This window comes from Mustela putorius, unplaced genomic scaffold (genome assembly GCF_011764305.1).
Source record: "Mustela putorius furo isolate JIRA1106 unplaced genomic scaffold, ASM1176430v1.1 tig00003834_pilon_pilon_pilon, whole genome shotgun sequence".
In the NCBI taxonomy this organism is placed as follows: domain Eukaryota; kingdom Metazoa; phylum Chordata; class Mammalia; order Carnivora; family Mustelidae; genus Mustela; species Mustela putorius.
The window spans coordinates 28,770,477-28,797,130 of NW_025421987.1; the positions used below are offsets into that span (position 1 = coordinate 28,770,477).

At 37.0% G+C, this 26,654-nt stretch overlaps 1 protein-coding gene across 7 annotated transcripts in view; it reads left to right on the forward strand.

The window, feature by feature from the left end:
• The window catches only part of ZPLD1 (zona pellucida like domain containing 1), a 199,346-nt gene that overhangs the window by 147,743 nt on the left and 24,949 nt on the right, over positions 1-26,654 (forward strand). For all 7 annotated transcript variants that reach the window (XM_013045609.2, XM_045088286.1, XM_045088283.1 and 4 more), the window contains 4 exons: positions 5,267-5,380; positions 20,361-20,581; positions 23,632-23,813; positions 25,110-25,182. In XM_013045609.2, the coding sequence (XP_012901063.1) occupies positions 5,275-5,380; positions 20,361-20,581; positions 23,632-23,813; positions 25,110-25,182 (582 nt within the window). In that variant the 5' untranslated portion in view covers positions 5,267-5,274. The remainder of the gene's footprint in view (positions 1-5,266; positions 5,381-20,360; positions 20,582-23,631; positions 23,814-25,109; positions 25,183-26,654) is intronic.

The following is a 26,654-nucleotide window of genomic DNA, read 5'->3' on the forward strand; positions in this document are numbered from 1 at the left end:
TCATTGCCTAAGTGATATAGTCATGACAATTATGTAGATCTTACGAATATTTTGCCTTAATCATCAGAATTGTTTAGGTAAAGGCATATGTGATGTATATGTTATTAATATAATTTACTCTCTGAAGATTACAGAACATTTATTTTATTTATTTGACATACTCCAGTTAAACCAAACAGAATAGTGTAATCATTACAAAGGTCAAGCTTGGTTTTGAATTTTACTCTATCATTTTCTAGATCTGTGACCCTGAACAAGTCAATGAAAAACTTAAGGCTTCAGTTTCCACATCTGTAACATGGGTAAAAAAATAAATTTATGATGGTGGTTGAATACTAAATATAGCACAATGCCTGGCAAATAACAGATCTTGGTAAAAGGAAGGTCAAAATAAGACAATCAAATATGCAAAACTAGAGAGCGGTGCTTATGACAGAACCATATCAACTTACATAAAATTGAGAATTGAAAATGAAATTACATTCTTCTGACTCGTTCAATCTTAAGCAAATAAAACAGAATTTATATTTTAGAAGAAATTACCATTTTTAATTTTTTTTTTAATTTTTTTTTTTTTTTTTTTTTTTTTTGTCAGAGAGAGAGAGAGCACAGGCAGACAGAGTGGCAGACAGAGTCAGAAGGAGAAGCAGGCTCCCTGCGGAGCAAGGAGCCCGATGTGGGACTCGATCCCAGGACGCCGGGATCATGACCTGAGCCGAAGGCAGCTGCTTAACCAACTGAGCCACCCAGGCGTCCCAAGAAATTACCATTTTTAAAAAGAAAATTTAATATGAGAAACTTGGACATATTTGACAGCAAATAACTTGGCCCATGATTTTCTTTGAATTGCCACATATAAAACACAGAACCTTTTAGTGCCAGTTTAAGAGATGGGAGTGTCTCTTTTTATACCTTAGGATTAATACTCCTAAATTCCTTAAAATTCAGTGTTGTGGACCTAACTCTCCTCTCCCTCCTTTATCCCCATCCATTTAAATTTATGAAGATACAAAGCTAAGAAACTCATGCAAAAACCTTGTGCACAATTTCTCCATTTTTTTTTTTTTTTATCTAAGAACTTGTTATGAATGTTTTAGATTATTGGTTGTGTTAGGCAGTCCTGCATACCATTGTCAGCACTGAAGTTGGGGCACTGGTTGTTGCACTTAGCTATGGTAGAGAAGATGAGAGATACCTTTGCTCAAACAGAGTCTGCTGGAGCCATGATGGGACAGCAAACACAACACATCCCACCAGAATGGACAATGAAAATTGGGTTCTACTTTGTGATGCGAAGCTCAACTAAGCTTTTATAACCAGACCAGGACTGGAGTATGCATGTCTAGAATTATAGCTGCCTAGGAACTAGGGTGCTTGAGCAAACAGGACTTTATGCTTTAGTGAATGTAAAGAGTCTCAAAATTGTCCCAAATCCCAGGCAATTCCATTTCAGAAAGAACTTTAGGACCTGTGGCAAGATAACATTTCAAAGCTTGCCTCTGTGAGATGATGTTCCGGGTCTCTGTGTGCAGGGGAAATGATGAGATGAGATGGAGGGTGGGAAGTTTGCATGCTAATAGTTCATCATTTTGTTCTAAATTGCAGGTGGAATATAAAGAGCCTCTCCAAGTATTGATATGTGTTATAGGGATCAAAATGTGGATACCTACACAAGAGATGGGGATGTCCTTTAAGAATCTCCTGCTTGATGTACCTTAATATTAACACACAGATCAGTACAAACATCATGATAAATATAATGTCACCCAACTGCACAGAGCTGTTACTAGAACATGGACACCTTGGTGTTGAGCAGTCTAGCTCCAGAACATGTGGCTTTGCCAAAGAAGCACAGGCCCTGTCACTGTCTCTTTTTATTGGATGTACTTGAGAAAGTATCACTTGCATTTCAATATGTGGTGACTCTGAAACTAGTATTTCAGTGTGTTCTGTATGTCCACACTATGCTATGTTCTTTTTTATCCTCCCTGTTTTTTGAAAAAATTTTCTCTTATGTTCAATTAGCCAACATCATTAGTTTTTGATGTAGTGTTCAATGATTCATTGGTTGCATATAATGCTCAGTGCTCTTCACCACACATGTCCTCCTAATGCCCATCACCAGGTTACCCCGTCCCCCCACTCTCCTCTCTTTTGTAATGCTCAATTTGTTTCCCAGTGTCCAGAGTCTCTCATGGTTTGTCTCCCTCTTCATTTTCTTTCCATTCAGTTGTCCTTCCCTTTCTCTGTGGTCCTCTGTGCTATTCCTTGTGTTCCACATATGAGTAAAACCATACGATAATTGTCTTTCTCTGCCTGGCTTATTTCACTTAGCATAATCTCCTCCAGTTCCATCCCTGTCAGTGCAAATGGTGGGTATTCATTCTTTCTCATGGTTCCAGTGTATATATGAACCACATCTTCTTTATCTGTTCATGTGTTAAAGGGCATCTTGGCTCTTTCCACAGTTTGGCTATTGTGAACATTGCTGCTATGAATGTTGGGGTGCAGGTGCTGTATTGTTTATGCACTTACAGTTTCTAGTCTTGCAATCATCATCCTGATTTTTAAATGACAAATACAGAGAATGACTAGGGGGTGCTTGAATCCATATCTGGTGAAATAAAAATCAATGTATATTCTGTTGACTCAAACTTCTTTCTATCTCTATCTTTTTTTCATCAAAAAATATTTATGAAAGGTTTTAATCTTCACAACAGTGCTGCCACCACTATTGGTAGGCTGTTTCAAATAGCATAAGTTTCTCAACCATTTTTGGTATCCAGTTTAGATGTAGCAATAATTCCCACAGTTTTCATAATGAGGGACTTTTCTCCATTAAAAAAAATAATTTTCTTCCTCATAATGCCTGTATTATAAAAATCTAAGCAGATCTTTACCACATAAGAATTTGTTTATCCATTTCGGATGAAAATATCTATTAAAAATCTGTTAATTAATAGGATGCCTGGATGGCTCAGTTAGTTAAGGGTCAGACTCTTGATTTTGGTTCAGGTCATGATCTCTGGGTCATGAGATCAAGTCCTGTGCTGGGCTCTGTGCTGGGCATGAAGCCTGCTTAAGATTCTCTCCTAGTCTCTCTCTTCCCCTCCTCCTGCTTTCTGCTTGTACTCTTTCTCTCTCTCTAATTTAAAAAAAAAAAAAAAGCAAAAAGATTTATTAATTCATAAACTTAAAGAAAAATAACTGATAACTAATGATAAATAACAACAAAAATAATGCTGAATTTATTTAATAAGAGATGATATTTAGGTAGTGTGAACAGCAAATGTTACTAGAAAGACCTGGAGTTGAAATCTGGTTTCTCCATGTATTTTCCATGCCACTTAAACTTCCTGAGACTTATTTGTCTCTCTCTATATATATGGAATAATAAATGCAATCTCATCCAGCTATTATAAGGAATATGAATTGGAGACAATAGGCAAATGATCTGGCTCACAGTGTCTTCTTCATGCAAAGTGTCCAAATGGTAAATGTTATTTTTCTCCTATGAAAGAATATAAAAGCTAGAAAGTGTTTCAGAATAAAAATCACTCATCAATGAAAATTCTTGACTCTGTGAATCCTAAGGGATGGATCCACACCGCTCTATCTAATCTAGAAATGTCTATTTTTCTAGATCAGGAGACAACAGTATGAGTCTAGAGTCTCCAAAGCCTTGAGGGAATCCATGGGAGCGATCATGAGAAGGCATATGTGTACTATCTGAGAAGGGTAGGGTGTATACTAAGTTTGTGTGGGATGGATCTACTGCTCAAAACAAGCTGGTACCTTCCCTACTAGTATTCCAAAGTCTCCAAAAGAGCAAGGATTTCTTGTCTATTTGAAGTGCCTTGAGGAACTAGACAATGATGTTATAGATAAGGCCAAGAGAGCCCAGGATCTGGGTCAGCCATTTCTGTGAAATTTTAGTTTACTGAATGTCCTAGGGAATCAGAAGTAACCAGATATATGGCTGTTCTCCCAAAAGTCATGAGGCTGGTACCTGAATAGCATAGTTATAATGCTGAAGGAAGGAAGCCCCTGTTGAATATTTTTTCTGTCTATTTTTGAGAGTAAACTCATGCCTTCCTTTCCCACATCCTTACCAAAGTGACTTTGTTCACCATAAACTTGTTATACTAAAATGATGGTTCAAAAGCAAAATATATTTCCTTCCTTTTGTTAAAGACTTGATTAATCATCTAAGGGCAGATCTTTAAGGGAAGCTAAAATACCATCCCCCCCAACCCCAACCTTTTAAAATGCACTAAATTATTTGAGTAAACCATTTACAATTTTCTTTTCTTTTTGCTTTTTATACACAGACCAAAACCACCAACCAAATGATGATTTTTTTTTTTTTCAGTGCACAAATTGCACTGAAACTAAATTGGGTGCTTTTGGAAGATGTTTTAACTTTATCTAGCCAAAAAAAGGGCATGTGGGGGAAAAAAAAACACCAGACTGACTGGTGTTTAATTATCAAAGCCAGTTTATATTTGTTTGTTCAACACAAAATGACAATTTAAAAAATCACTTTCCATTACTTTCTCTTAAGAATTCAAGGTGCTCATTTATCTGTATAATCAGTCTTATATACTCACCAATGATGAGTCATTGATGGAAGGATGATGTCAGTTCACACATAGTATTTTTCTATTCTTCCTTTTGCTTTAGCCCGGTATTTCTGGGGAAAAAAAAAAAAAAAAAGCAAATGATACACACAACACTGATTTTGAGAAGCAGCACTAGTCTAGAATTCCTTTGTTGAGGGGAAATTTTTCCTGACATTGTTTAACTATTAATTGTATAGAGAATTCTTTGAGAATCAAGTATTGAGTGTTAAATCCCTCTTAATTATATTGGTATTTTAAAGTGCAAAATTGTCTCTACATTGATCAGTTTGTCTAGATATGTTGTTCTAATCTGTTAAATATTTGGTTTGAGTTCTTATTTATAATACATTTTCTTTTGCAAGCTTTATGACTTATATCTTAGTTCTTCCACTAGAACAGTCTGGATTTGTCACCCTTAGCAAACTGACACCAAAGAATGGGAGCAATTTACAAATATTGTCACCAAAATGTCTGCCTCGTTTCTGATAATTATTTCTCATAATCCTCAGACTTTAAATGAGCTTTGCCTGCATGGAGATAGCCTGCCAGTCTCTTATCCAACCGTGAGTTCAGATCAACCTCAGTCTTTCTAGCAAGAAGGAGTGAAAGCTGGTGATGTACACATGATAAGAACTCTTTTCTAGGTTTTGCAATGGAACGAATATGGTTGCTGTTGCTTCTAGCAATTGGAGTGCTTCTTGGGTCTGCTCAGTTTAATGGCTACAACTGTGATGCCAACCTCCACAGCAGATTTCCTGGTAAGTCTGAACCTAATCCTTTCTCTAATTGCAGCTGCAAAGAGTGATTATGTTTGAATAGTAAGGCCCTTAAATACATATGGAAAATGGAGGGAAGTGATATCCATCTACATTAAGTGGATATTAACAAGTGGCAAATGACAAAAGACATTTTTCTGGAGTTGTAATTTATATCCAGATTAACATACAAAGTGTTCATCATAGTTAATATTATTATAATGGCTGCTCACAAATGTGAGAAATATCGGTTATTGGGTGATAGAATTGGGAGAAGCTAATTTCATCAAAACTTGCTTAATTAATGCCCTTTTTATCCCCCTCATAAGTTAATCCAGACATTCAAAACAACCCTTATATGCTAACAGTTTTACTTAGGAATAATACTTAAGAAAATGATTGTGGGCGCCTGGGTGGCTCAGTGGGTTAAGCCGCTGCCTTCGGCTCAGGTCATGATCTCAGGGTCCTGGGATCAAGGCCCGCATTGGGCTCTCTGCTCAGTGGGGAGCCTGCTTCCCTCTCTCTCTCTCTGCCTGCCTCTCTGTCTACTTGTGATCTCTCTGTCAAATAAATAAATAAAATCTTTTAAAAAAAAAGGAAAATGATTGTGAGATATTGTGCATTACTCAAAAATATTATTTCAATGGTGTGTTGGTCATTTCCAAAGCACACAGACCAACTTGAGGATAATGGCCCAGCAACCATCAATGTTGTGGACAGACAGGAGATTTTGACCAGATTGATGGACATGTCCTACAGGTTCCTACAATCTGCACTCAGTGAGAAGTAATTCAGTGTTTCATTTAACTATTCATCATTTTATGTCAGCTAAAGTTATAGATTCACAGATAAACATTTACAAAATAAAGATTATATATTCTGGAATCATTTTTCCAAGTTTGCCATGCAAACTGAAATACTTCCGGTCATGTTTTACATTTTCTAAACCTGCCAGTACTCCTATGTTTGGAACATGCCGGAGCAACAACAGACTTGCATAGAGTAATCACTAGGTAGTTATGTTGTTGATGTGGGATTTCTAATTCACCTGAAATGAGGTAATCTGTATCTCCAGAATAAAGATCCAAGTATGTAGGAATGCATTCAAGAACCCAAGTGCTTGGCAGGTTAAGTACAACCTGGAGGTCAGGATGGGGAATGTCTAAAGGTAAGTCTAGCAAGGTGTTCTAAGGCAGGGATGTTAACGATTTTGAGTACCACAAAGGAGGGCTTTTAAAAATTATTTTTTGCTATGGAAAATTCAAATATATACAGAAGTAGACAGGAGTAAAACAAGCATTTGTACTGATCACCCAACTTCATCAATTATCAACACATACATTTTGCTTCATCTCTCTCTTCTTACCAACTCTCTCTCTGGAATAATTTAAAGTAAATTCATTATTCATGTTTCAGAAGTGTATCTTATGGAAAAGAACTTAAAATATTTATAATTCATGTATATGTCTAATAAAGTTAATGATAATTCCTTAATATATCATCTAATACTCAGCTAAGTTGCCTCTAATACATCCCCATGGTCCATTTATTGACATGTGTCTTTAGTCTATTTTAATTTATAGTAGTTTTATGTCCCTTGCTTTTCTAAAATGTTAAGAAATGTGGTCATTTGTTTTATGGAATTTTGGCTTAAATCTGGTTGATGTAGCTCTGGCATGTCATTTTACGTGCTCCTCTTTTCCCATACACCCTATAAACTAATTAGGGCTAGAAGTTTGAGTAAATTCAAGTTTGGTTATTTTGCCAAGAAGACTTTGTGAGTTATTCATGTGAAGTATTTTGTCTTTGATCTATAGGCAATGAAGACCCATTGTGTCCTTCTAAATATATTATTTGAAGGATCTGACCTGGTCACATTTTGTTTTAGAAAGCCAACTTTGGGAAAAGTGAAAGAATCAAGTTAGAAGAATCTAGAGGCAGAGAGAAATGTCATGAAGGCAGGTCTGTGGGAGCAGCAGAATGAGACAGCTCTTAGAGATATGTTGATGGTGGAATCGACAGAGCTTGAGAGCTGGTTCAGTTGGGGAGGTAAAAGAGAAGATGATGTTCATGTCTTAGACGATGTTTTGAATTCAGATAACTGGGTGGTGATATTGCCAACTAACACCAAAAGTATAGGACATTTGCATGTTTTAGAAAAAAGTTTGGGTTTGAAAATAATGAGTTTGAGGAGTTTCTAGAACTTCTAATGGCAGCCTCTATCGAGTAGTAGAAAAAAATGGACCTGGGTCTAAGGAGAGAGGTTGGAACCAAAGATAGCTATGTAGGAGCTGAATCCCTGTTGAGTAAGTAATGAGTGGGGAATAGGAAAATAAAAGGTAAGAAAATAGACTATTATTTTAGATAACATTGGTGATGAAGGAAAGAGGAGTAACCTGAGCCAGCAACTAAAATACGAAGAGAGGATTTGGGGATTAGAGAACTTGAGGCCATTTAGTATACACGAGTAAAGGGAAAGTATTCAGAGATTGGGAATAGCAATAGAGAAAGAACTGATGTGATGAGGAAAGAAAATATGGAAGAGAGCATAGATGCAGGTGGAGGAGTTAACCTGGGGAAATTGGTAATACTTTCTCTAGGAGAGAGGGAGAAATAAAAGACACAGAGAAGTTAAGGGGTGCTCATTGTGACATGGGAGGCAGAGGCAGAGACCCACTGGAGAGTGAGGGCCCAGGGGCCTGGTTGGAGCCAGAGAAAGTAGTCAAGCTGTCCCCTATTATGTGCAGAAAAGAAAGTTAAATGTAAAAAGATTGTTCAGCAAAGAGGATCTACCTGATCTTGTACTTAATACTTGTAAAGGTAAATAAAACATGTAAATGAGCCAGGAAGAGGCTAAGACAGGATAAGGAAGTATTTTTCATATAGAAAATTTAAAAATTATGTTAAAACACTCATTTATAATGGTGCCCACCAACCACCTGCATTAAAATCACCTGGGATAGTTGTTAAAAGTGTTTTACCCCAAATCTATTTACTTCACTGTTTTACACCAAAAATGTAGTGTCCAAATCTCTGATAGTGGTGTATTTTAAATCCTGAGGATGAGTCTAATGCATATTTATGGTTGGGAAAAACTGACACATTGTATACTATTATTTTCTTTAGCCCATTATTCCAACTAAAAACATAGTCATGTGTTAGGGGAATAAAATTAAAGACAAAATCTTCCCGCCATCCAAAAATGCTCTCTGCGAGGAGAGTAGAGACAAAATCACTTATCATCCAATAAGCATTAAACCAGAATGTGAGGCTTATCATAAACAATCCATCAGGAGAGTGCAAAGACAGAAAGAAACCTTACCCTTTTATGTAGCCAAGCAGATGCAACACATCACATATGTTTTCAAGATAAACAATAACTAGTCCTCCAATAAGAGGACTTGACAGCACCATTTGTTACATATAGTTCATTCTAAATATACCTGGTAATTGCGATGACCATCTGTGTTAGCATATTGGCTTTATCTAGAGGAAAAATAAACTCCTATCTTTACAAAAGGAAGTCCTTTTGTAATTTGGAGCCATGCTGCCTCGAAGGGAGGCTAACACCCACCCACCTACAGATATAGGGGGCGCTATTTTTCTTGATGTTTACATTTTCAAGAGATGGTTCCCTGATCCTTGAGAAACATTCCTGGGTCATAAAGCTGATAGCAGGCCTATCTAATCTTCAGAGGATTTATATACTTAGGATTACAAGTTTTCTAAGTACAAGTATTCAGAATTACAAGTTTTCTGATGTAAATGATTTAAGAAAAGGGAGGGAGAAGTTTCTTCCTTTATTTTAAACAGAGAGAAGGAAACCTCTTTTTTTTTTTTTTTTTTTTTTTAGATTTTTTAAAATTTATTTGACACATCACAAGTAGGCAGGGAGGCAGGCAGAGAGAGAGGGGGAAGCAGGCTCCGTGCTGAGCAGAGAACCTGATGTGGGCTCTGTCCTAGGACCCTGAGATCATGACCTGAGCCAAAGGCAGAGGCTTAACCCACTGAGCCACCCAGGTGCCCCTAAACCTCTCAATTTGTGTTTGTCCTTATACATGTTAAAACTTCTAGAATTGTTCAGCTTAGAGAACAAATATCCAGACTTTCTAAATGTACATGCACGGGCATGCACTCACATGTGTACACGTATTATGCACACACATATTATTGCAATGAAAAATCTATATTAAAGAAGTCTAAGATCTGGAGAATTCAGAAGTCCCAGGAGAGGCTTTAAGTTTATATGGGTATTATTTTCAAGTAAGCCTATTTTTGCAGGTCATTTGCAGAAGACTAGAATGAGCAAATAAAGCATAAAGGTTAATTGCTTACTCCCCTCTTGACTTGTGGCTTCTCTTTCACATCAGGATCACCCTTGATGTCATCAGGAATTCCACAAGCTGCTTAGATACTAAGCAATGGGGTAGAATGAGAATGAGTTTGGCAAAGGAGAGGGACTATCTAAATGCAAAGTAATGTTAATAATGATGAAAGTAATCATCTCACCCTATCTGACCTTTGCTGTTTCATGACATTAGAACTATTTTCTTTAATTTCCATGGCATTTATCCTTGGGCTAAGGGAACTGCCATGGTTTAATTCATTTTAAATTTAAAGGGACCCCATTTAATTTTAAAGGTAGTTAACTCTTGGCTATCCAAGCTGATAGTAGGGGACAGACTTATACCCCACTGACATTATGGTAACGCTCTTCCCAGAATAAAACTCAAATCAATCTAAAAGTTGACTTTTAGAGTACCACAGAATTATTTAGCTTAAATTAGATATATGGATAAATGCATTTGGCCTCTGTGACCGACAAATACATTTCTGGAACTACCCCACCTTTTGGAAGGTGGTAGCATATAAGGGTTAGCCTCTAAGAAGTCTTTAATAATAAAGGCACCATCGAGGAAAAATGGGGCTTATAGCACCAGAAACTGTGGCTCGGCGCTCTCTTATAGTGAACTAACCACTCATGGGAAACTGAATATATCAGTGTTACACAATTTGTCATTTTGATTTCTACTTAAAACAACACTAATAAGGAAGAAAACAATGGGTTCCATATTTTTTTTTAATTTATAATTTTTAATTTTTTTTTATAAACATGTATTTTTATCCCCAGGGGTACACGTCTGTGAATCACCAGATTTACACACTTCACAGCACTCACCAAAGCACATACCCTCCCCAATGTCCATAACCCCACCCCCCCTTCTCCCAACCCCCCTCCCCTCAGCAACCCTCAGTTTGTTTTGTGAGATTAAGAGTCACTTATGGTTTGTCTCCCTCCCAATCCCATCTTGTTTATATTGAGTGAAATGCACATTACTAATTCTTTCTTGTAGTCCTTATGACAAACCTATAAAATCTTTTAACATCATTTTACAATGGGGAAATTGAGGATTAGCATCGTTTAATATTGCAAAGCTAGAAATTGACAGAGATATAAAACTAAGACCCTTTCCATCAAATCATGATGCCTTAAAGTGAATACTAAGTTTAAAAGAATCAAAGTGGGAATTATCACATCAAACAATCTGAAAAATCACATAATAGGGAAAATTGTTTAGCCTTTTAAGTACTTGCTTGACTAAGGAAATCTTTTTTTCCAGTGATATTTATTAATATTTCAGTAAACATAAGTGTTTTACAGGAGATAAAATTAAGAATCACCAATTTAATTGAATTTATGAGTGGGTCAAGCAAAATGAACTCTCTAATCTTGTGTTAGGTTCTGCTTGACCATTGCATTATCCTGTGCCCGAAGTAAAAGTGGTTAATGGAATAATTATTCAAGGGAATATGTTTTGGACTTTCTGTGATAAGAAAGGCCTACTCTCCTGCCTTCCCATGTAGTAGTAGTGTTTTGGTCTCCAAGCTGTCCAGAGGATGCCTGCTTTCTGCCTTGCACCTGTGACTGCCATTACAAGACCACATGAAGCAGAAGAACTGATCTAGGCAGCGATTGCTGATCACTTCCTGATTAATCTAAGTGATAAAATGCAGTGGCAGGAAGAATAATTAGTCACAGGTTCAGTGGCTTAGTAATTCAGAGTCCATACCCTTCTTTATTTCAATAAAGAATTTCTTTATTGCATGAATTTTTCACTTCCTCTGCTTGTGCATGTAAAATCCATATGCTTTTTCCTGCCGGAAAGAGATGACCAATCTCTTCTGGTTCCAAAGAATGTAGAGCAGATAGTAATGAATGTAAGTCTGCAAAACTTGCCTCAGACTGCATATGAATTTCCTGCAGCACTAGAAACAACAGCTTGTATTTGCTAATGAGAAACAGATGTGAAAAACCAAGGTGGCAAGAAACCTGGTCCATGTAGAAAGGGAACTCGAATTCCTAATCTACCTTCAATTTTCCATCAGCTGCTGGTGTTTTGTGTGGATGAAATATCACCACCTCTTTGGGACTTCTTGCTCATTTAGCACCCAAATCTCAATATTGTATAAAATCTTGTTGAGAAGAAAATCAACTTAAAAAATGAGTTAAAACAATGAACATAGCATCTGTTCTCTAAGCAATTTTTAGTTTATATAATGCCAAATATTTCTTCCCTCATTTTACAGAGTCAGAAATGGAAGTGATATACAAATTACTCATAATCTGCTAAAATGGCACAAATTAGTTTTGGAATGTCTATTGCAGTTCAGGAAGTAAATTCTTTCCAGGTGAGATTTCTATGGCACTACAAAGCAGTGTACTCTTCAGTATAGTAAAGGCTCCTCCTGCTATATGTAATAGGCTTTGGCTCACACAATCAGTTTCAACCCAATGCTACTTCGAAGGGCTTGTAATCCAACCCATGAACAGAGGTGGAGTCATATTCACAGTGTCACCTGCATCTGCATCTGTGTCTGACCTGCACAGAGCCTCCATCTGCTCACAACAGATATCCACCCCCACCCCAGGTCTCCTTTGGTTTGGGGAGAGTGCCCAGAACATACTTGTCATTTGAGGTGCTCCACTGATTATTGAACTGATGTGGTTTTTGCAATGGGGAGAGGTGGGGAAAGAAGACTGATCCTATTCCCAGCTTTGTTTCACACACCGCCACCTGAGCACTAAGATAGATTCTTTTTGGACTCAGGCTCACAAAGTTTTTTTATGAGCCCTCTTTCACTGAGATTCAAAACCAGTTGGTTTCTCAGGCACAGAAAGGAGTCAGGATTCATCGCCTTCCCGCTTCCTCCTCCCCTTCTCTCTCCCTCTTCCCCCTCTTCCTACCTCTCATCCTTCCTCATCCAAACTTTTTCTTGTCAGCATGGAAATCGTACAAATAGGCATTTGGTGGGTGTGCTTAATCCTACCAGATAGAATCCACCCTAAGGGTTAGATTCTGCCCCACGTATATAGGTGTTACTAAGCAGTTCAAGTGACTAAAAGACTTGCAATATTGGTATCACCTAGGGGCTTGTGAGAAACACACAAATCAGCCCCCGCCCGCCGAGATCTCCTGAATCAGAATCTGCACTTTAATAGGATTCTCTGATAATACATATGCTCAGTAAATCATAAGAAGGTTTGAGGGTGCCTGGGTGGCTCAGTGGGTTAAGCCGCTGCCTTCGGCTCAGGTCATGATCTCAGGGTCCTGGGATTGAGTCCTGCATTGGGCTCTCTGCTTAGCAGGGATCTTGCTTCCCTCCCTCTCTCTCTCTGCCTGCCTCTCTGTCTACTTGTGATCTCTCTCTCTGTGTCAAATAAATAGATACAATCTTAAAAAAAAAAAAAAGAAAAAAATAACTGTTGGTTTGAGAATGGTGCTCATGATGTCTTCCTAAATTTGTGTTGCTACATAGCCATACTGTGTATGTCAAGTCCAGGTGGCTGTCAAGCACTTGCTCACTATTGGTGACAACAGGAATCAGCAAATCTATCACTGTTAAGGGAAAATAATTTAAAAAAATCATTATTAGAAATGAGGCAAGATAATTAGTTACCAAGACTAATGCATTTTAAAAGGTTAAATACCTAAACAAAAATAGAAAAAATCTATTAATTTCATATTCTTTAATGGGTTGAATTTTCTCAATTGGAAGTCAGAAAATATGTGACATTAAAGATATTGATGTCTGACTAAAACTCTGAAAACAGTAATCATCTCAGGCACTTGGCAGAGTACAGATAGGAAATATGAGTTCTGGATGAACAGTCAGGATGACACTGTATTAATTGCACACATATTTTCTTTGTGAATCTTGGAACTTATTATTAACCATTACAAACCAGGTATGCTGTTTGTGAAGGAATTGAACTAAGCATGGTTTTTTTTTTTAATATTTTATTTATTTATTTGATAGAGATCACAAGTAGGCAGAAGCAGGCAGAGAGAGAGAAAGGGGGAAGCAGGTTCCCTGCCCAGCAGAATGACCCATTCAGGGCTTGATTCCAGGATCCTGGGATCATGACCTGAGGCAAAGGCAGAGGCTTTAACCCACAGAGCCACCCTCGTGCCCTGACCTAAGCATGTTTTAATAGACATTTGATGCATATTTGTTAGGTACCTGGGGAAATCCAGAGCTTTCAATGAGATCATAATCTACTGGGAAAGCAAATATCCACTCCCAGACATAATGTAAGCAGGTCAGTAGCCTCACAGTTAAAGGAATGCATGATAGAGTCCTTCCCCTGAGAGATGAGGGAAAGTCTCATTAAGTGGACAACTTAGATATTATTTTTCTCTTCTCAGCTCATCTCTCTTCTTCAATGCCGTCATGAGTATTTCATCTATTATTATTGTTTATTAGTGATACATTGAGTATTTAGTGATTCTCAAATTTATGTTTTCTGTTCTTTGCTATACTCCAAATATTAGAATTATATTTCTGACTACCTGTTGAACATGTCTCCTCTTTTTCGTTCCTGTGTTCCTATCCCAGGGAATGACCTAGTCACCCACTAAAGCTAGAAATCTGAGTATCAGTTTGACATCTATCTCTCTCTTCATGCCATCATCTGATCAATTTCTCTTAAGTTAGTCCATTAGAATGACTTCATTTCTATGGATGGGTGGTTGGATGCAATCTCCACACCAACATGGGACTCAAAGTCCTGATCCCAAGATCAAGAGTCACATGCTCCTCTGACTGAGCAGCCAGGTACCCAGGAACGGTTTCATTTCTTCTCAATGGTCCCTTCCAAACAGCTCTCTCTTATAGAGGCATGGTTGTATACAACATGTAAGTGAATCTCTGTCATGTCTTTATCAGGCTGCTCTATAATTACCTAATTTTTCTGCCTCCTCTAATCAAACATGAACATCATGAAGTAAAGTAGTGTTCTCAATGCCCTTATCTTCAGAGTCTAGCAAAGAGCCTTAATATGTATACAATAAGTAGTTTTAAAAAGTTCGTTTTTGACATGAAGTAGCATATAGTTTAGATCTTGAAAATAAATAGGAACAATAGGTTCTAGCTTGTATAAAACTGATGGAATTGATTTTATCTTAAAGATTTTTATTTATTTACTTATTTCAGACAGAGGGAGAGAGAGAGAGAGAGAGAGAGAGAGAGAGAGCATGAACAGGGAGAGGGGCAGAGGGAAAAGCAGATGCCCAGCTGAGCAGCAAATCCAACATGGGGCTTGATTCCAGGACCCTGGGATAATGACCTAAGCCAAAGGCAGATGCTTAACAGACTGTGCCACACTGGTTCACCACTGATTTTGTCTTAAACTCCTGTGCACCCTGTCTTTTTTTTTTTTTTTTTAATGCATTGACCCCAAAGTTACTGATTTCCATGTGAAGATTTTTCTATTTTCAGACAGTGAAAGAATATTTTTGAGCCACTGCTCTGTGGGGCTGAGTAATAGCCTACAGTTCAAATTTTTTTGAGGTGTCACCATGTTTGTATCAGAATATGTGTATGCAGATTATATGAGTAATGTATTGCTCGGTGCTCTTATTATGCTTGGTAATAATTAGAGAATGTTAGAATAAATATGCTGATGTTAATGAAAGTAAATGTAGATCTCAAAGTTAACAGTATTGAGATGAGATGAAGATCAGTCAGTCTATCAAAAGCTGGGGATCTTTAGTCTCATCTGGATGCCATTGGATTTAAGCTAGTTGAGTGTGGAATTGTTGAGGAAAAAGAAGAAAGTTAGATATACTTGTTAGATATATGAATGATATGTTGCAAATATATTGTCAGTAATTGTGTCTAAAGGGAAATTATAGTTAGGTGTTGTAGGAATTGAACTTTATTGGGAATGAAGAAACAGAATGAGGTTTTTATTCATATATATAGAATTAGATTCATCCCTTCTTTATACCCATTTATATGGTGATAATACTCTAAGAGCTCTAAGTTTGGACACTTTTTTTCTCTATGTGGTGAGATAGATGGTTGATAGTGTGACAGGATATTTAAAATTTGCATAATTTAAGAAAGTTGAGACAAACTCATGGCCCGATTGATTGGAGAGGGAAGTACAGAGCATTTCTTTATTTTTACCTTGATTTGATTTAATACTGTATTTTTTTTTATTCTTATGAAAAACTTCAGCCTGGTTAAAATATCATAGGTGGGGACTGGAGTAGTGCATTTGGTTGGGCATCTGACTCATGGTTTTGGCTGAAGTTATGACCTTGGGGTTGTGGAATGGAGTCCCACCTTAGACTCAGTCCTCAGTCTGCTTAACGACTCTATTCCCCTTTTCCTGTGCCTCTCCCCACTGTTCTCTCTCTCTCTCTCTCAAATAAGTAAACAACTCTTTAAAAATATCAGGGGCAAAATAGCTATTCTGTCAGTATAACCCCACATAAACTCTGTAAGCTGACCTATCATAAACATGCTTAGTATCTTTAAATACAAAACACTAGAAGTAAAAAAAATCTAAAGGTATTTATTCATTGATCTTGTTTTTAACTTGTACTCATTGAGTTGTTTAATACTCAAGTGTTGTTTAAAAGAATATAGCAATTCTGGCCGGAGATTGGACGATAAAAACGTTGAAGAAATTTAGTTGTCGAGAGCAACTGTTACTCACGAACTCTGAAAGAAAACTTCTCTTATTTTGGCAGAAATTGCCCTTTGGCAACTTAAAGTATCTTTTCTCCCACCTCAAAGCCTCACAAATGGAAAAGTTGTGCTGAATGGATGTCTTTAGTATCTACAACTAGGGGAAAATGTGTTTCTCAGAAGTGGTGGTGTAAAGTCTTTAGAAAACTAGGTTAGGATGGATTTGAACAGAGCTCTTTTCTTCTACTGCAAAAAGCCTTTAGCTTGTTATCGTATCTCCTAGTGGGATCAGCTTGTAGCAAATTCAGTTCCATTTCAGGCATTACAAGTCTTCAGTTAAACGCAGAAAACTGAAGAGAGCTCTACATCTGGACAGAGCAATCTTTGCCATTTTATTAAGCTATTCTAAGTATCCACTAATTCCTCTCAAACAAAGGTGACGACGCTGAAGTCTAAGTTGGTTTAAATTGAGGGGAATAATATTTCTCCTTTGTAACATATTAATGATATGTATTCACTTCGATGAATTTGTGATACTCTAAATAATGCAGTGGTACAATTCTCTATTCCACTGGACAGAAAGAGAATTCGTAGTAAATTCACTGGTAGTTAAGAATTTGATCTGACATTGAGGAAGACATTTTGTTACCTTACAGAGACCATTTTTTAAGAAACAGCTTCCTGTGATTTTGCCAGTGTGTTTGTCACTTGCCTCCTTTTCTGCTATTTCCTTCTTTGTATTTTAAATTCTACTGAAAACAGAACCATCCAGTTCTCTATATGTCAATATGTCAAGCCTGGACATATTTCACACTTATGTCGTTATTCACACTCCCCTTTGTGTTATAAAATTTCTACTCCTTTAAATCTCCAATTTACTGATGCTTCAAAACTCAGGTCACGGACATCTTCTCCAAGAGACTGTTCCTAACTAGATCATCTGGGTAGGGTTCATTCTTGGTACCACCCCAAAGCTCTCTGCCTAATCTTTCTGTCAAACTGGGCACCTTTTACAGACTATGATGTGCTGGAGAACAAGTACCACTACTTTGTAAATCCTCTTTGCAGTCTAGTGTTCCAATATTTCATGCAGCTAATTATTTAATTAAATATTCACATCAATGAATATTATAGCTTCCTCCTTTCTGGGACTTTCAGTTTATATAGAAGACAACTAGACAAATACATATATGATTCTAGGGCAATATGACAGCATAATGCAGTGGCATAATTTAGATTTGGGATCAGGGAAGTCTTTGGGGAAAGGACAAGAAATTTGAGACCTGAAGATTGAATAGGAGTTAAGCAGACAAAGACTTGGGGGGAGGAAGAACATCCTAAACAGAGAAAAGAGCACTGATCAAAGGACCTGTACGAATCTCTATTAGGCTTTTCAAAGTACTCACAGCAATTGAGGAATAATTTATATAAAATAATGTTACATATTTGTAGTGATTTTAAGGGTACAGCTTGCGATTTTGACAGGTATATGTAGTGGTGTAACTACTACTCAGATCAAGGCAAAGAACATTTTTATCATCCCACAAATTTTCCTTGATTCCCCTATTCCAGACAGTTCCACCCCTGGAGGTAACAGCTCTTCAGCTTTTCATCACTCAATGTGATGCTTTCAAAGAGCTAAAGAAAGTTCAGTGGGAATGGTAGAGCGATGTGAATGCAGAGGTAAGATGATGGCAGATCATGGAGCGTCTTGAGGACCTGCTTCAAGATTTGGAATTCTGGCACAAGTGAAATGGATAGGTTAAAGACCTGAGCAGAGCTGAAATGATTGCATTAATCTATTAATAGCTATACTAATTAGAGAAGGTTAAGTGTGGAAATAAAGGAATCAAGTAGGAAGCTAACATAATAGTCTAGGGTAAGAGATAATGGTGGCATGAGTCAATGAATAGCATGTAGATAGAGAATAATCAATAGATATAAGATCTTATTTGGAGTTTGTAGACCCTCAAACATTTATTAAAATGAACTCTATTATTTTAGTAAAGAGCATTATTAAAAGTTATGGTTGCATTTAAACAGCTAATGTCGTTGAAAGTTAATAGAGATATTTTCCCAATTTTAAGGAGTATGTATTATTTCCTATATACTTCATAATGAATTATACCTACAAAGGGAATATTGCTTGGAGTTTTCTTGGATAATTAGCCTAATATTTGCCTTTGGCCAAGAAATAGATTTTCCATCTTTCTCTTCATCTTTAACCATGAAAAATATTTTCTTTCTTTTTGTAATGAGTTTAAAATCACAGCCAGACAGAAATTTTCATTTTTACTTATTCACATTCTCAAAATATGACTCAGTTTTCCAGCAAAAACCAGTCTGGGGAATGAGTACTCCAAAGAAATACGCTGTTGAACACTTAACCCTTAGATTACCTTTGAGATATTTAAGCCAATAATGCTATGCCAAAAACTCTTGAGTGACATTTATGTATTACTTAGGTGAACATCATCTCATTTACTAAAAATACCTTTTAGTTTGCTTGTTTTTCCTTTTTTGAGCAAAGTAAGTTTACTTCCCCAAATAGCTTAGTCAGTTTTTGTTTTGTTTGTGTCCAGATTTTGAAAACCTGATGCTTTTTTTGGATACCTTAAGTGGTAAAATGGAGTGTTAGAAAGTGGTAAGGTTATTGTATTAATTTCCTAAGGCTTCCAAAACAGAATGCCACAAAAGGGTGACTTGAAACAAGAGTAATTTATTGTCTTGGGGTTCTAGAGGCTAGAAGTTGAAAATCCAGGTGTCTGCAGGGCCACGTTCCCTCTGACACTCTGGATAGAATCCTTCCTTGGCCCCTCCTAGCTTTTGGTGGTTTGCCAGCAAGCTTTGGCATTCTTTGGCTTATAGATGCATCCCTCCAATTCTGTGTCTTCACATGGCATCCTTCCAGTGTCCATCTCTTCACATGGCATTCCTTTTTTAAGGACACAAGTCATTTTGGATTAGAGACCCACCCTATCTCAGTGTGACTTCATCTAACCTAATTTTATCTGCAATGACTCATTTTGCAAGTAAGATCATGTTATGACAGACTGAGGGTTAGGACTATAGTGTATCTTTTTTATGATGGGGGGAGGGACATGATTCAACTTAAAACAGTTACCAAAAACAATAAATGTAAAAGCTTCTGGCACTGGGGAATTGCCTCCCAACCCACCTCTCCATTTGCTACATATATTTTCTTCATCATATGAAGAAATATAACTAGATAGAGATATGAAAAGCTTGTGTGTGTGCCTATGCTCACCTCTGTAGACCTAGAGTGGATCCCATCACTGATAACTCATGGTATAGTCATGGAAACTGTGATAATTGTGTTTTAAATTTCCACGCCTAGTTCATTCCTTTTATTTTGGCATAGTCATTGGCAAAATTTCTTAGAGCAAGTTATGCATTTTTTTTTCTTTGTAGTATCAGCACATTTGTTCTCATTCCTTTCTCTCTAGAGTAATTTAATACAGGCAAAATAAAATGGGATTCTGACGGACAGCTTTTGTTTCTCCATCCTGGGTAAGGTGGGTTACAAAACACCTAAACACTCAGCAATATGGCTCACAATGGATTTTAACTTCTCCTTCCTTACACTTGGAAAGATGCATCATTTGTAGTGAATCTCACTACTCTGGACAGGCTATCTGAATAATTCAGTTATTCTAGCTCTGAATTTTCTCTGTAACTTGATTTTTTTCCACTCGATTCTCTAATCATTCTGTAATACTCAACTGACATTTAATGCACATCCACTCTATACCAGACACAAAGCAACAGAGGTATTTTCTAACTCCTAAATTACTATATCTAAGACTATTCTTCCTGGCTACTTTTCTTAACTTTCACATTGGATTATGGTATATTCAACTATAGGAATCAGTTAAACAGACTGAAGGGATGCGTAAATACATTAGAGGAGGTTAAAGTTATTCTTCTACCCTGTACTGTGCTTTTGTGACTAATGTTTACTTTTTATATATTTTTATTTCAGCTGAAAGAGACATCAATGTCTACTGTGGGGTGCAAACCATTACAATGAAGATTAATTTTTGCACTGTACTTTTCTCGGGTTATTCTGAAACTGATCTGGCCCTGAATGGAAGGCATGGGGACTCCCACTGCAGGGGCTTCATCAACAACAACACCTTTCCTGCAGTCGTCATTTTCATCATCAATCTTAGCACCTTGGAGGGCTGTGGAAACAGCTTAGTGGTAAGAAGAGTGTGAAATTATGTGCTAGGTTTGGGGTCACGACAAAAGGTCTCCCCATTTCATGAAATAATCAGAAGCCCAATCTATCTTTCAAGAAAAAATTTCCAATAAAACTAAACAAATCATGTCCTTTGCCTGTTGAGGCTTCAGACATACAATTGTATTTCCCAGTAATGGTTCTGTTTGTTGTTGGTGAGAGTTGAGGGGTGTGAGATCAGCTGTGCTGTTCTAAACAACATTTTTGGTGTGAGTGACATTGTTGAAGATTTCCCTACATTTTATCATTAGCTATGCTTTTCATGCTTTTTTATGGAACTATTTTATACAAAAACCGTTTTTTTCTGGTGAGTTTGGCAATGAGTCTCTTGGCCCCTTGCTTCTAGGGACCTTATTCAGAAATAAAGATGAAATACAGAATGGGAAGCTCAGAATCGTCTAGGTCCATGTTTACCATGGGACGATCTACAGCAGTATTTAGTGGAAGAGGACTGTCAGCATTTTCAGTGGGATATTCTTCATTGTGTGGGACTGTCCTTTGAATTTCCAAATGTTTTTCATATCTAATCTTACTCATGAAATCCCAGTATATTGTTCAAAAAAAGAAATCTCTCTAGTCATTGTAAAAATCAAAATACTGCTTCAAATATTCCCACCCTGAATGAGAACCACTAGTCTATGCTATTCATTTATTTGTACTTGCACTGAACACCAATAAATAAATAAATAGATAGATAGAAAGAAAGAGAAGGAAAAGAAAAAGAAAAGAAACTGAGTGAGGAATTGATTTTCCCAGGAATTAAAATTAATCGAAGTATAAATATTGTGATTTGAGGGGTGTTACACTGAAATTCATTGAATATTATTTTTCATTTTGCTTGTTTAAATATAATCTTCTTGGTAAATCCTAGCACAGACAAAAAGGAGATACACTGAGCATGACCACTTAGCCCAGTGTATGAGGAGAAACTGGCTTTTCCTCTTCATAAATTATTGTTTGGGATTAAAGGGGAAGGCTTAATTTCTCTAAGGCAGGTTTTCTAAGACCTGATGGGAGAAGGGAGACAGGAAAGGGATTTCTTTGATCTCCTTCCTCATCTTCCCTCGGAGGCCAGTTAGAATATTGTGCCCATAACCATTTTCAAGCCCTCACCGTGAGTATTGTTGACTCTTTTTATTAAAAACATTTATTCATCTCTCTGAGTTGTGCACAGAGAGGTTATGAGATGGGCCCGAGAGAGAGTGACGCAGGCTGATTATTACATGTCTGTGTTTCCTTGTCGAGGGAAGAGCCCACATGGAAAGCCAAGGTCTCCCTCCTCCCACCATATCCTGGGGTCTCTCCTTCGGGCTGCTTTCTTCTCTGGATTTAAGTCTTGCCAAGCTGCCAAGAAAATAGTTCAGGAGAAATTCCAGGCAAATCATCTGGGGGTGTGTGTGTGTGTGTGTGTGTATGAACGTGCATGTGTGCACATTGGTACGCACATGTGCTATTTACCTTTTTTTAAAGCTGAATAACTTGGGTATAAAAATTACTACGTATGTGTGTGTGTGTTTTGTTTGTTTTGTTTTCACAGAATTGGTATGTTTAGTTAGCCAGTCAGGAAGGTGTGAGAGGAGGGGAAGATTTGCTTATTTTTTCATTTTTGCCCTGGATGTCCCAGCTTTGGAATCTGTTCCAATGATAATCCTACATTGGAAAAATTAAGTAGACTATTACATCACTGAATTAGAATTAAAAAAAAAAAGTTTTCATTTATAACGATTCTGGCTCTGTTCATGAATCAGCTTGATGATTGCCTTGGCTTTGTCCATGAACTTCTAAGTTCATGCATAAGGTTTATTCTATTGTTGAAAAGTAAGTATTAACAAGTTTCCATAATATCTGCTACAAGTATTCATGAGTGTCATACTGTCTTTGACATACTGGGAGAAGCTGTATTGCTCTACGATGTTACAAAAATCAAGAACATTATTGATTATTCCTAAAATGGTGTTTCTTACATTTTAGTGGGATTGAAGAATCCAATGAAAGCTAATCAGTCCCAGGAAAATATGCATATGGACAATATTTTAATATAACTTCTGGGAGTTCATGATCCCCCTGAAACCTATCTATGAATGATTGCCCTGGAAAGAGATGAGAGTCTCCATGTATGTACTACAGATGAAGGCCCACAGATTGACCCTCAGAAAATTTGTGACCTTACTTCATTTGTTCAGAATTCACTGTGTGATGTTGACCATGCAAAGGCAAATAAGACTAAGAGGACTCCCTACCCACGAAGGGTTCTGATTCGGTGAAGGGGACTTCCAGTTCATGCACCATAGCTGCTCCTGTGATGGAGATAGGGAGCTTTCCTAGGGAAGATGAGATCTAGGGGAGAAGCAGGATACATCATGGTGAAGTGGGGAAGAAGAAGGCAGAAGGAACATGTGCGGCTAGGGTGTTATTTTTATTACTACTATTTTTAAAGATTTTATTTATTTGTCAGAGAGAGAGAGCATAAACAGCTGTTGCAGGCAGAGGGAGAAGCAGACTTCCCACTGACAAAGAAGCCCACTGGGGAATTTGATCCTGGGACCATGGGATCATGACCTGAGCCCAAGGCAGATGCTCAACTGACTGCACCACCCAAGTGTTCCAGTGGCTGGGTCATTATTAGCCAAGAGTTTAAGTCTGGAGACATGAAACCAAAATGGTAAACAACATCAGATTAACAGGGATTTTTTAAGGCAGGCCACAGAATTTGGACCTTACTCATGAACATTTTCGAATTACTTGCTGTAGCCCTCTGAACATGTAATCTCTCTCCTTTCTTATTTGTGAAATATGAATAAAGTGTCTTTGGTGAATATGGAGTTTCGTTTAGTTAAAAGACATATATAATCACTTACAAATAGCATTTTGTGTATATAATCTCAAAACCATGGCATGTTGTAGTTGAAAAAGACCCTAGGAATGATCTGATCTAATGTTTTATTTTGCAAATGAAATACCTAGATTTACATATAGTTATTTAATCATTAAACTTGATCTACTGTTTTAATAGGTATCCACAATTCCAGGAGTCAGTGCTTATGGAAATGCAACTTCAGTCCAAATAGGAAATATTTCGGGATACATTGATACTCCAGACCCACCAACAATCATCAGCTATCTACCTGGGCTTCTCTACAAATTTAGTTGTAGTTACCCACTAGAGTACCTGGTTAATAATACCCAGCTTGCCTCGTAAGTTCACATTCTATCCTTGTTTTCACATTCTGTCTACCTATAGGACCTTGCCATGACCCATATCAACAGATCAAATATATCTATTTCTCCCCAAATTAAAACTGGTTCAAACTGGCCAGATGTCTGCCTGGGGGTTCTCCTCATGCCCTTCGGAATCATCCAAGCAGCTAAGAACTCTGGATGCTGATGCAGTTCCAGAGGACTGTCCTGTTTCCGGGGCGTAGAACAGTTACTGCATGTTGGGTCCTGCTTGGCTTCAGTCTCTGCCATAAGCTCTCACTGTTGGACTCTCCTGCCTCAGAATGTGGGACTGCACGCCCTTGCTGGAGTGTCAGCTGCACAGGTGCTTATGGCTCCCAAAGAGAGGTGATATCACTCAGAGCCAAAGGGCTTCAGAGGTGGATGGAGCTCATAGCCTTTTACTTATAGTCATGCATTCATTCATTTTTCCCAAAGCACATACTCCAAGACAAGGTTATGTTCACAATACTGCATAGCCCCCTGGATTTGTCAGATTTGTCACAACTTTGACAAAATGGGGTAATTGAGTGAAAACTTTCTCTCCTCAGATCTAGCGTTTGCTTTCACAAAGGTGTAGTGATTGTTTAATCTTAGTCATCAGGGAGTGTGGAGGCCACATTCTCTTTCATTTAAAAAAAATGATCACAGCTGGTTTTAGTGGCACAACAATGACAAATAACTTGGTGAAAAGCAAGACTTGGAAAAGCAAGAAAAGAAAGGCTTTGAGTCAAAAAGATACAGGTGTAGAGGGAAGTGAGTCATTAGGGTGTCAAAGACTTAATCTGCTCCCTTGTTCTTCCCTAGTAAACACATTCCCAAGCTGCAGTGCACCTGGAAAGTCATTCATTCATTCAATAAATATTTATTACACTTCTACCATGTGCCATGCAGTGTTCTAGCAGTGAACAAAGTAAAACAAAATCCCTGATCTCCTGAAACTTCTCTGGGGATTGATGAAAATGTGATTGTATCAGATTCAAGTTATATGGGAATGACATTTTTCTTTAAAAAGTCCCATATATGCAATGCAAAATGCAAAGATGCCTTTGTAAATGAAAAGATCATAAAGAACAGTCTGTCTTTATTTGGTCTCTCTGGCTTTTTGATTATTTATCTGTTCAGTGATTTAAATAGTGTACCTAGTCCAGGCCTAGTTAAAAGTATGTCACGCTTACTCAAGAGTTTGAGTGCCTTAAATCCAACATTAATGTATAACTGAAACTTCTAATTTAAAAACTCATCAGTGCTTTCCTTTCTCTAAATCTGTTTTAGGTCCTCAGCTGCTATTTCTGTGAGAGAGAACAATGGTACGTTTGTCAGCACTTTGAACCTGCTCCTTTATAATGTAAGTTGATGGGTGAAGGATGTTATGTTCCCTCTCACTGTTCTGAGGAGCCATTTATGCGGAAGGGTTTTATATCAAAATCTACAAAAGCCACATTAACCCTGTTTTACTTTGGTAACATTTATTCATCTTTACTAGAGTTTTTGTATAGCTTAGTGATAAAGGTATACTAAAAACTGCATTACTTTAAAAAGTTGATAAATGACTTCGATTTTATTTTGTAAATGTGATTTTACATAGTTACTCCAAGTGTCTATCTATATTTATATGTATGTATTTAATTTGTGTGCCTGTGTATGTAGCCGTGGTCAGGGTCAAGATTTTGAAAGTAGTATTATTATGATAAAAAGATAGGAAAAATCCAAATGATATTTTTCCTGGTGATGAATGTGTTAATATTTTCAGTGTGGGATTTGGCTGATGACAATTCTGTCACATTTGAAATAACTTGGGTTGACTACATAGTATTGTCTAAACTCTTGTCATGTAAATATAGACAGTGGCAGCAAAACGTGAAAAATACACTATGGATTTCTATTTATAACTCTAACATTAATCCCCCAAATGATATTTTCATGTTGATTAAAAATTTTTATTCATACATTTTAAATGCCTGATTTAAATATCAATTTTTCAATCTATCAACCAACATTTTTGTAAATTATGAATCTGATTTTTACATTATTATTCATGTCATCATGGCACTGAGTTATAATTCATGCAACTGATTTAAAAGTCAGTGCTTTATACTTTGAATATAATGAGCTATAAATATTGTAGTAGGACATTTTCCAAAGGCATTTAAAAAAATCATGTTTATAAGTTTGTAGTCTGACACCACCGAGTTCTAAACAACAAATTAAAATGTGTTGGAATGAAGATTGCCTTTCTGTCATTTCCCAACTTCCCTCTGCAAGGAGAAACTGCCAAGTTACTTGGTTCCACAATACTCAGCAAATATGTGCCAATATTCATTCCCAATATGGCCAGATATTTATTTTTGTTTTGAGCAATATTTTTTAAACTGGAAAATTCCTCTCTGTTGATTTATATGTGTAAGCTCCTTGGGGTAGAATTGAGGTGACTGGTTTGGATTCAGTATTACTTGTTATATTTAAGTGAAACAAAGATGAAACTTCCTGATCCTAAAAAAAGTAAAAAAATTTACCCAGATGGTGTTTAATGACACCATTATTTTTTGTGAAATTAAACTATTCTTTTACTAGTAAAGCAGAAAATAAAAATTTAGAAGTGTGGAATTTGGGGAGAGCTTTGCTGTGAGGGTCTTTTCTTTATCATTAGAAATAGTAATCTCCTGTTGCTAACTAGATATAATCCTTCAAAACTTTCTAGAATCTTAATGCTAAATTAAGATGCTAAATGAAAGCCTATAATTTGGTGATAACCTTAAGGTTTAAATTCTGTGGTAAAAAGGTAACCAATTGTTTGATATCAGACTATAAATAAAACAG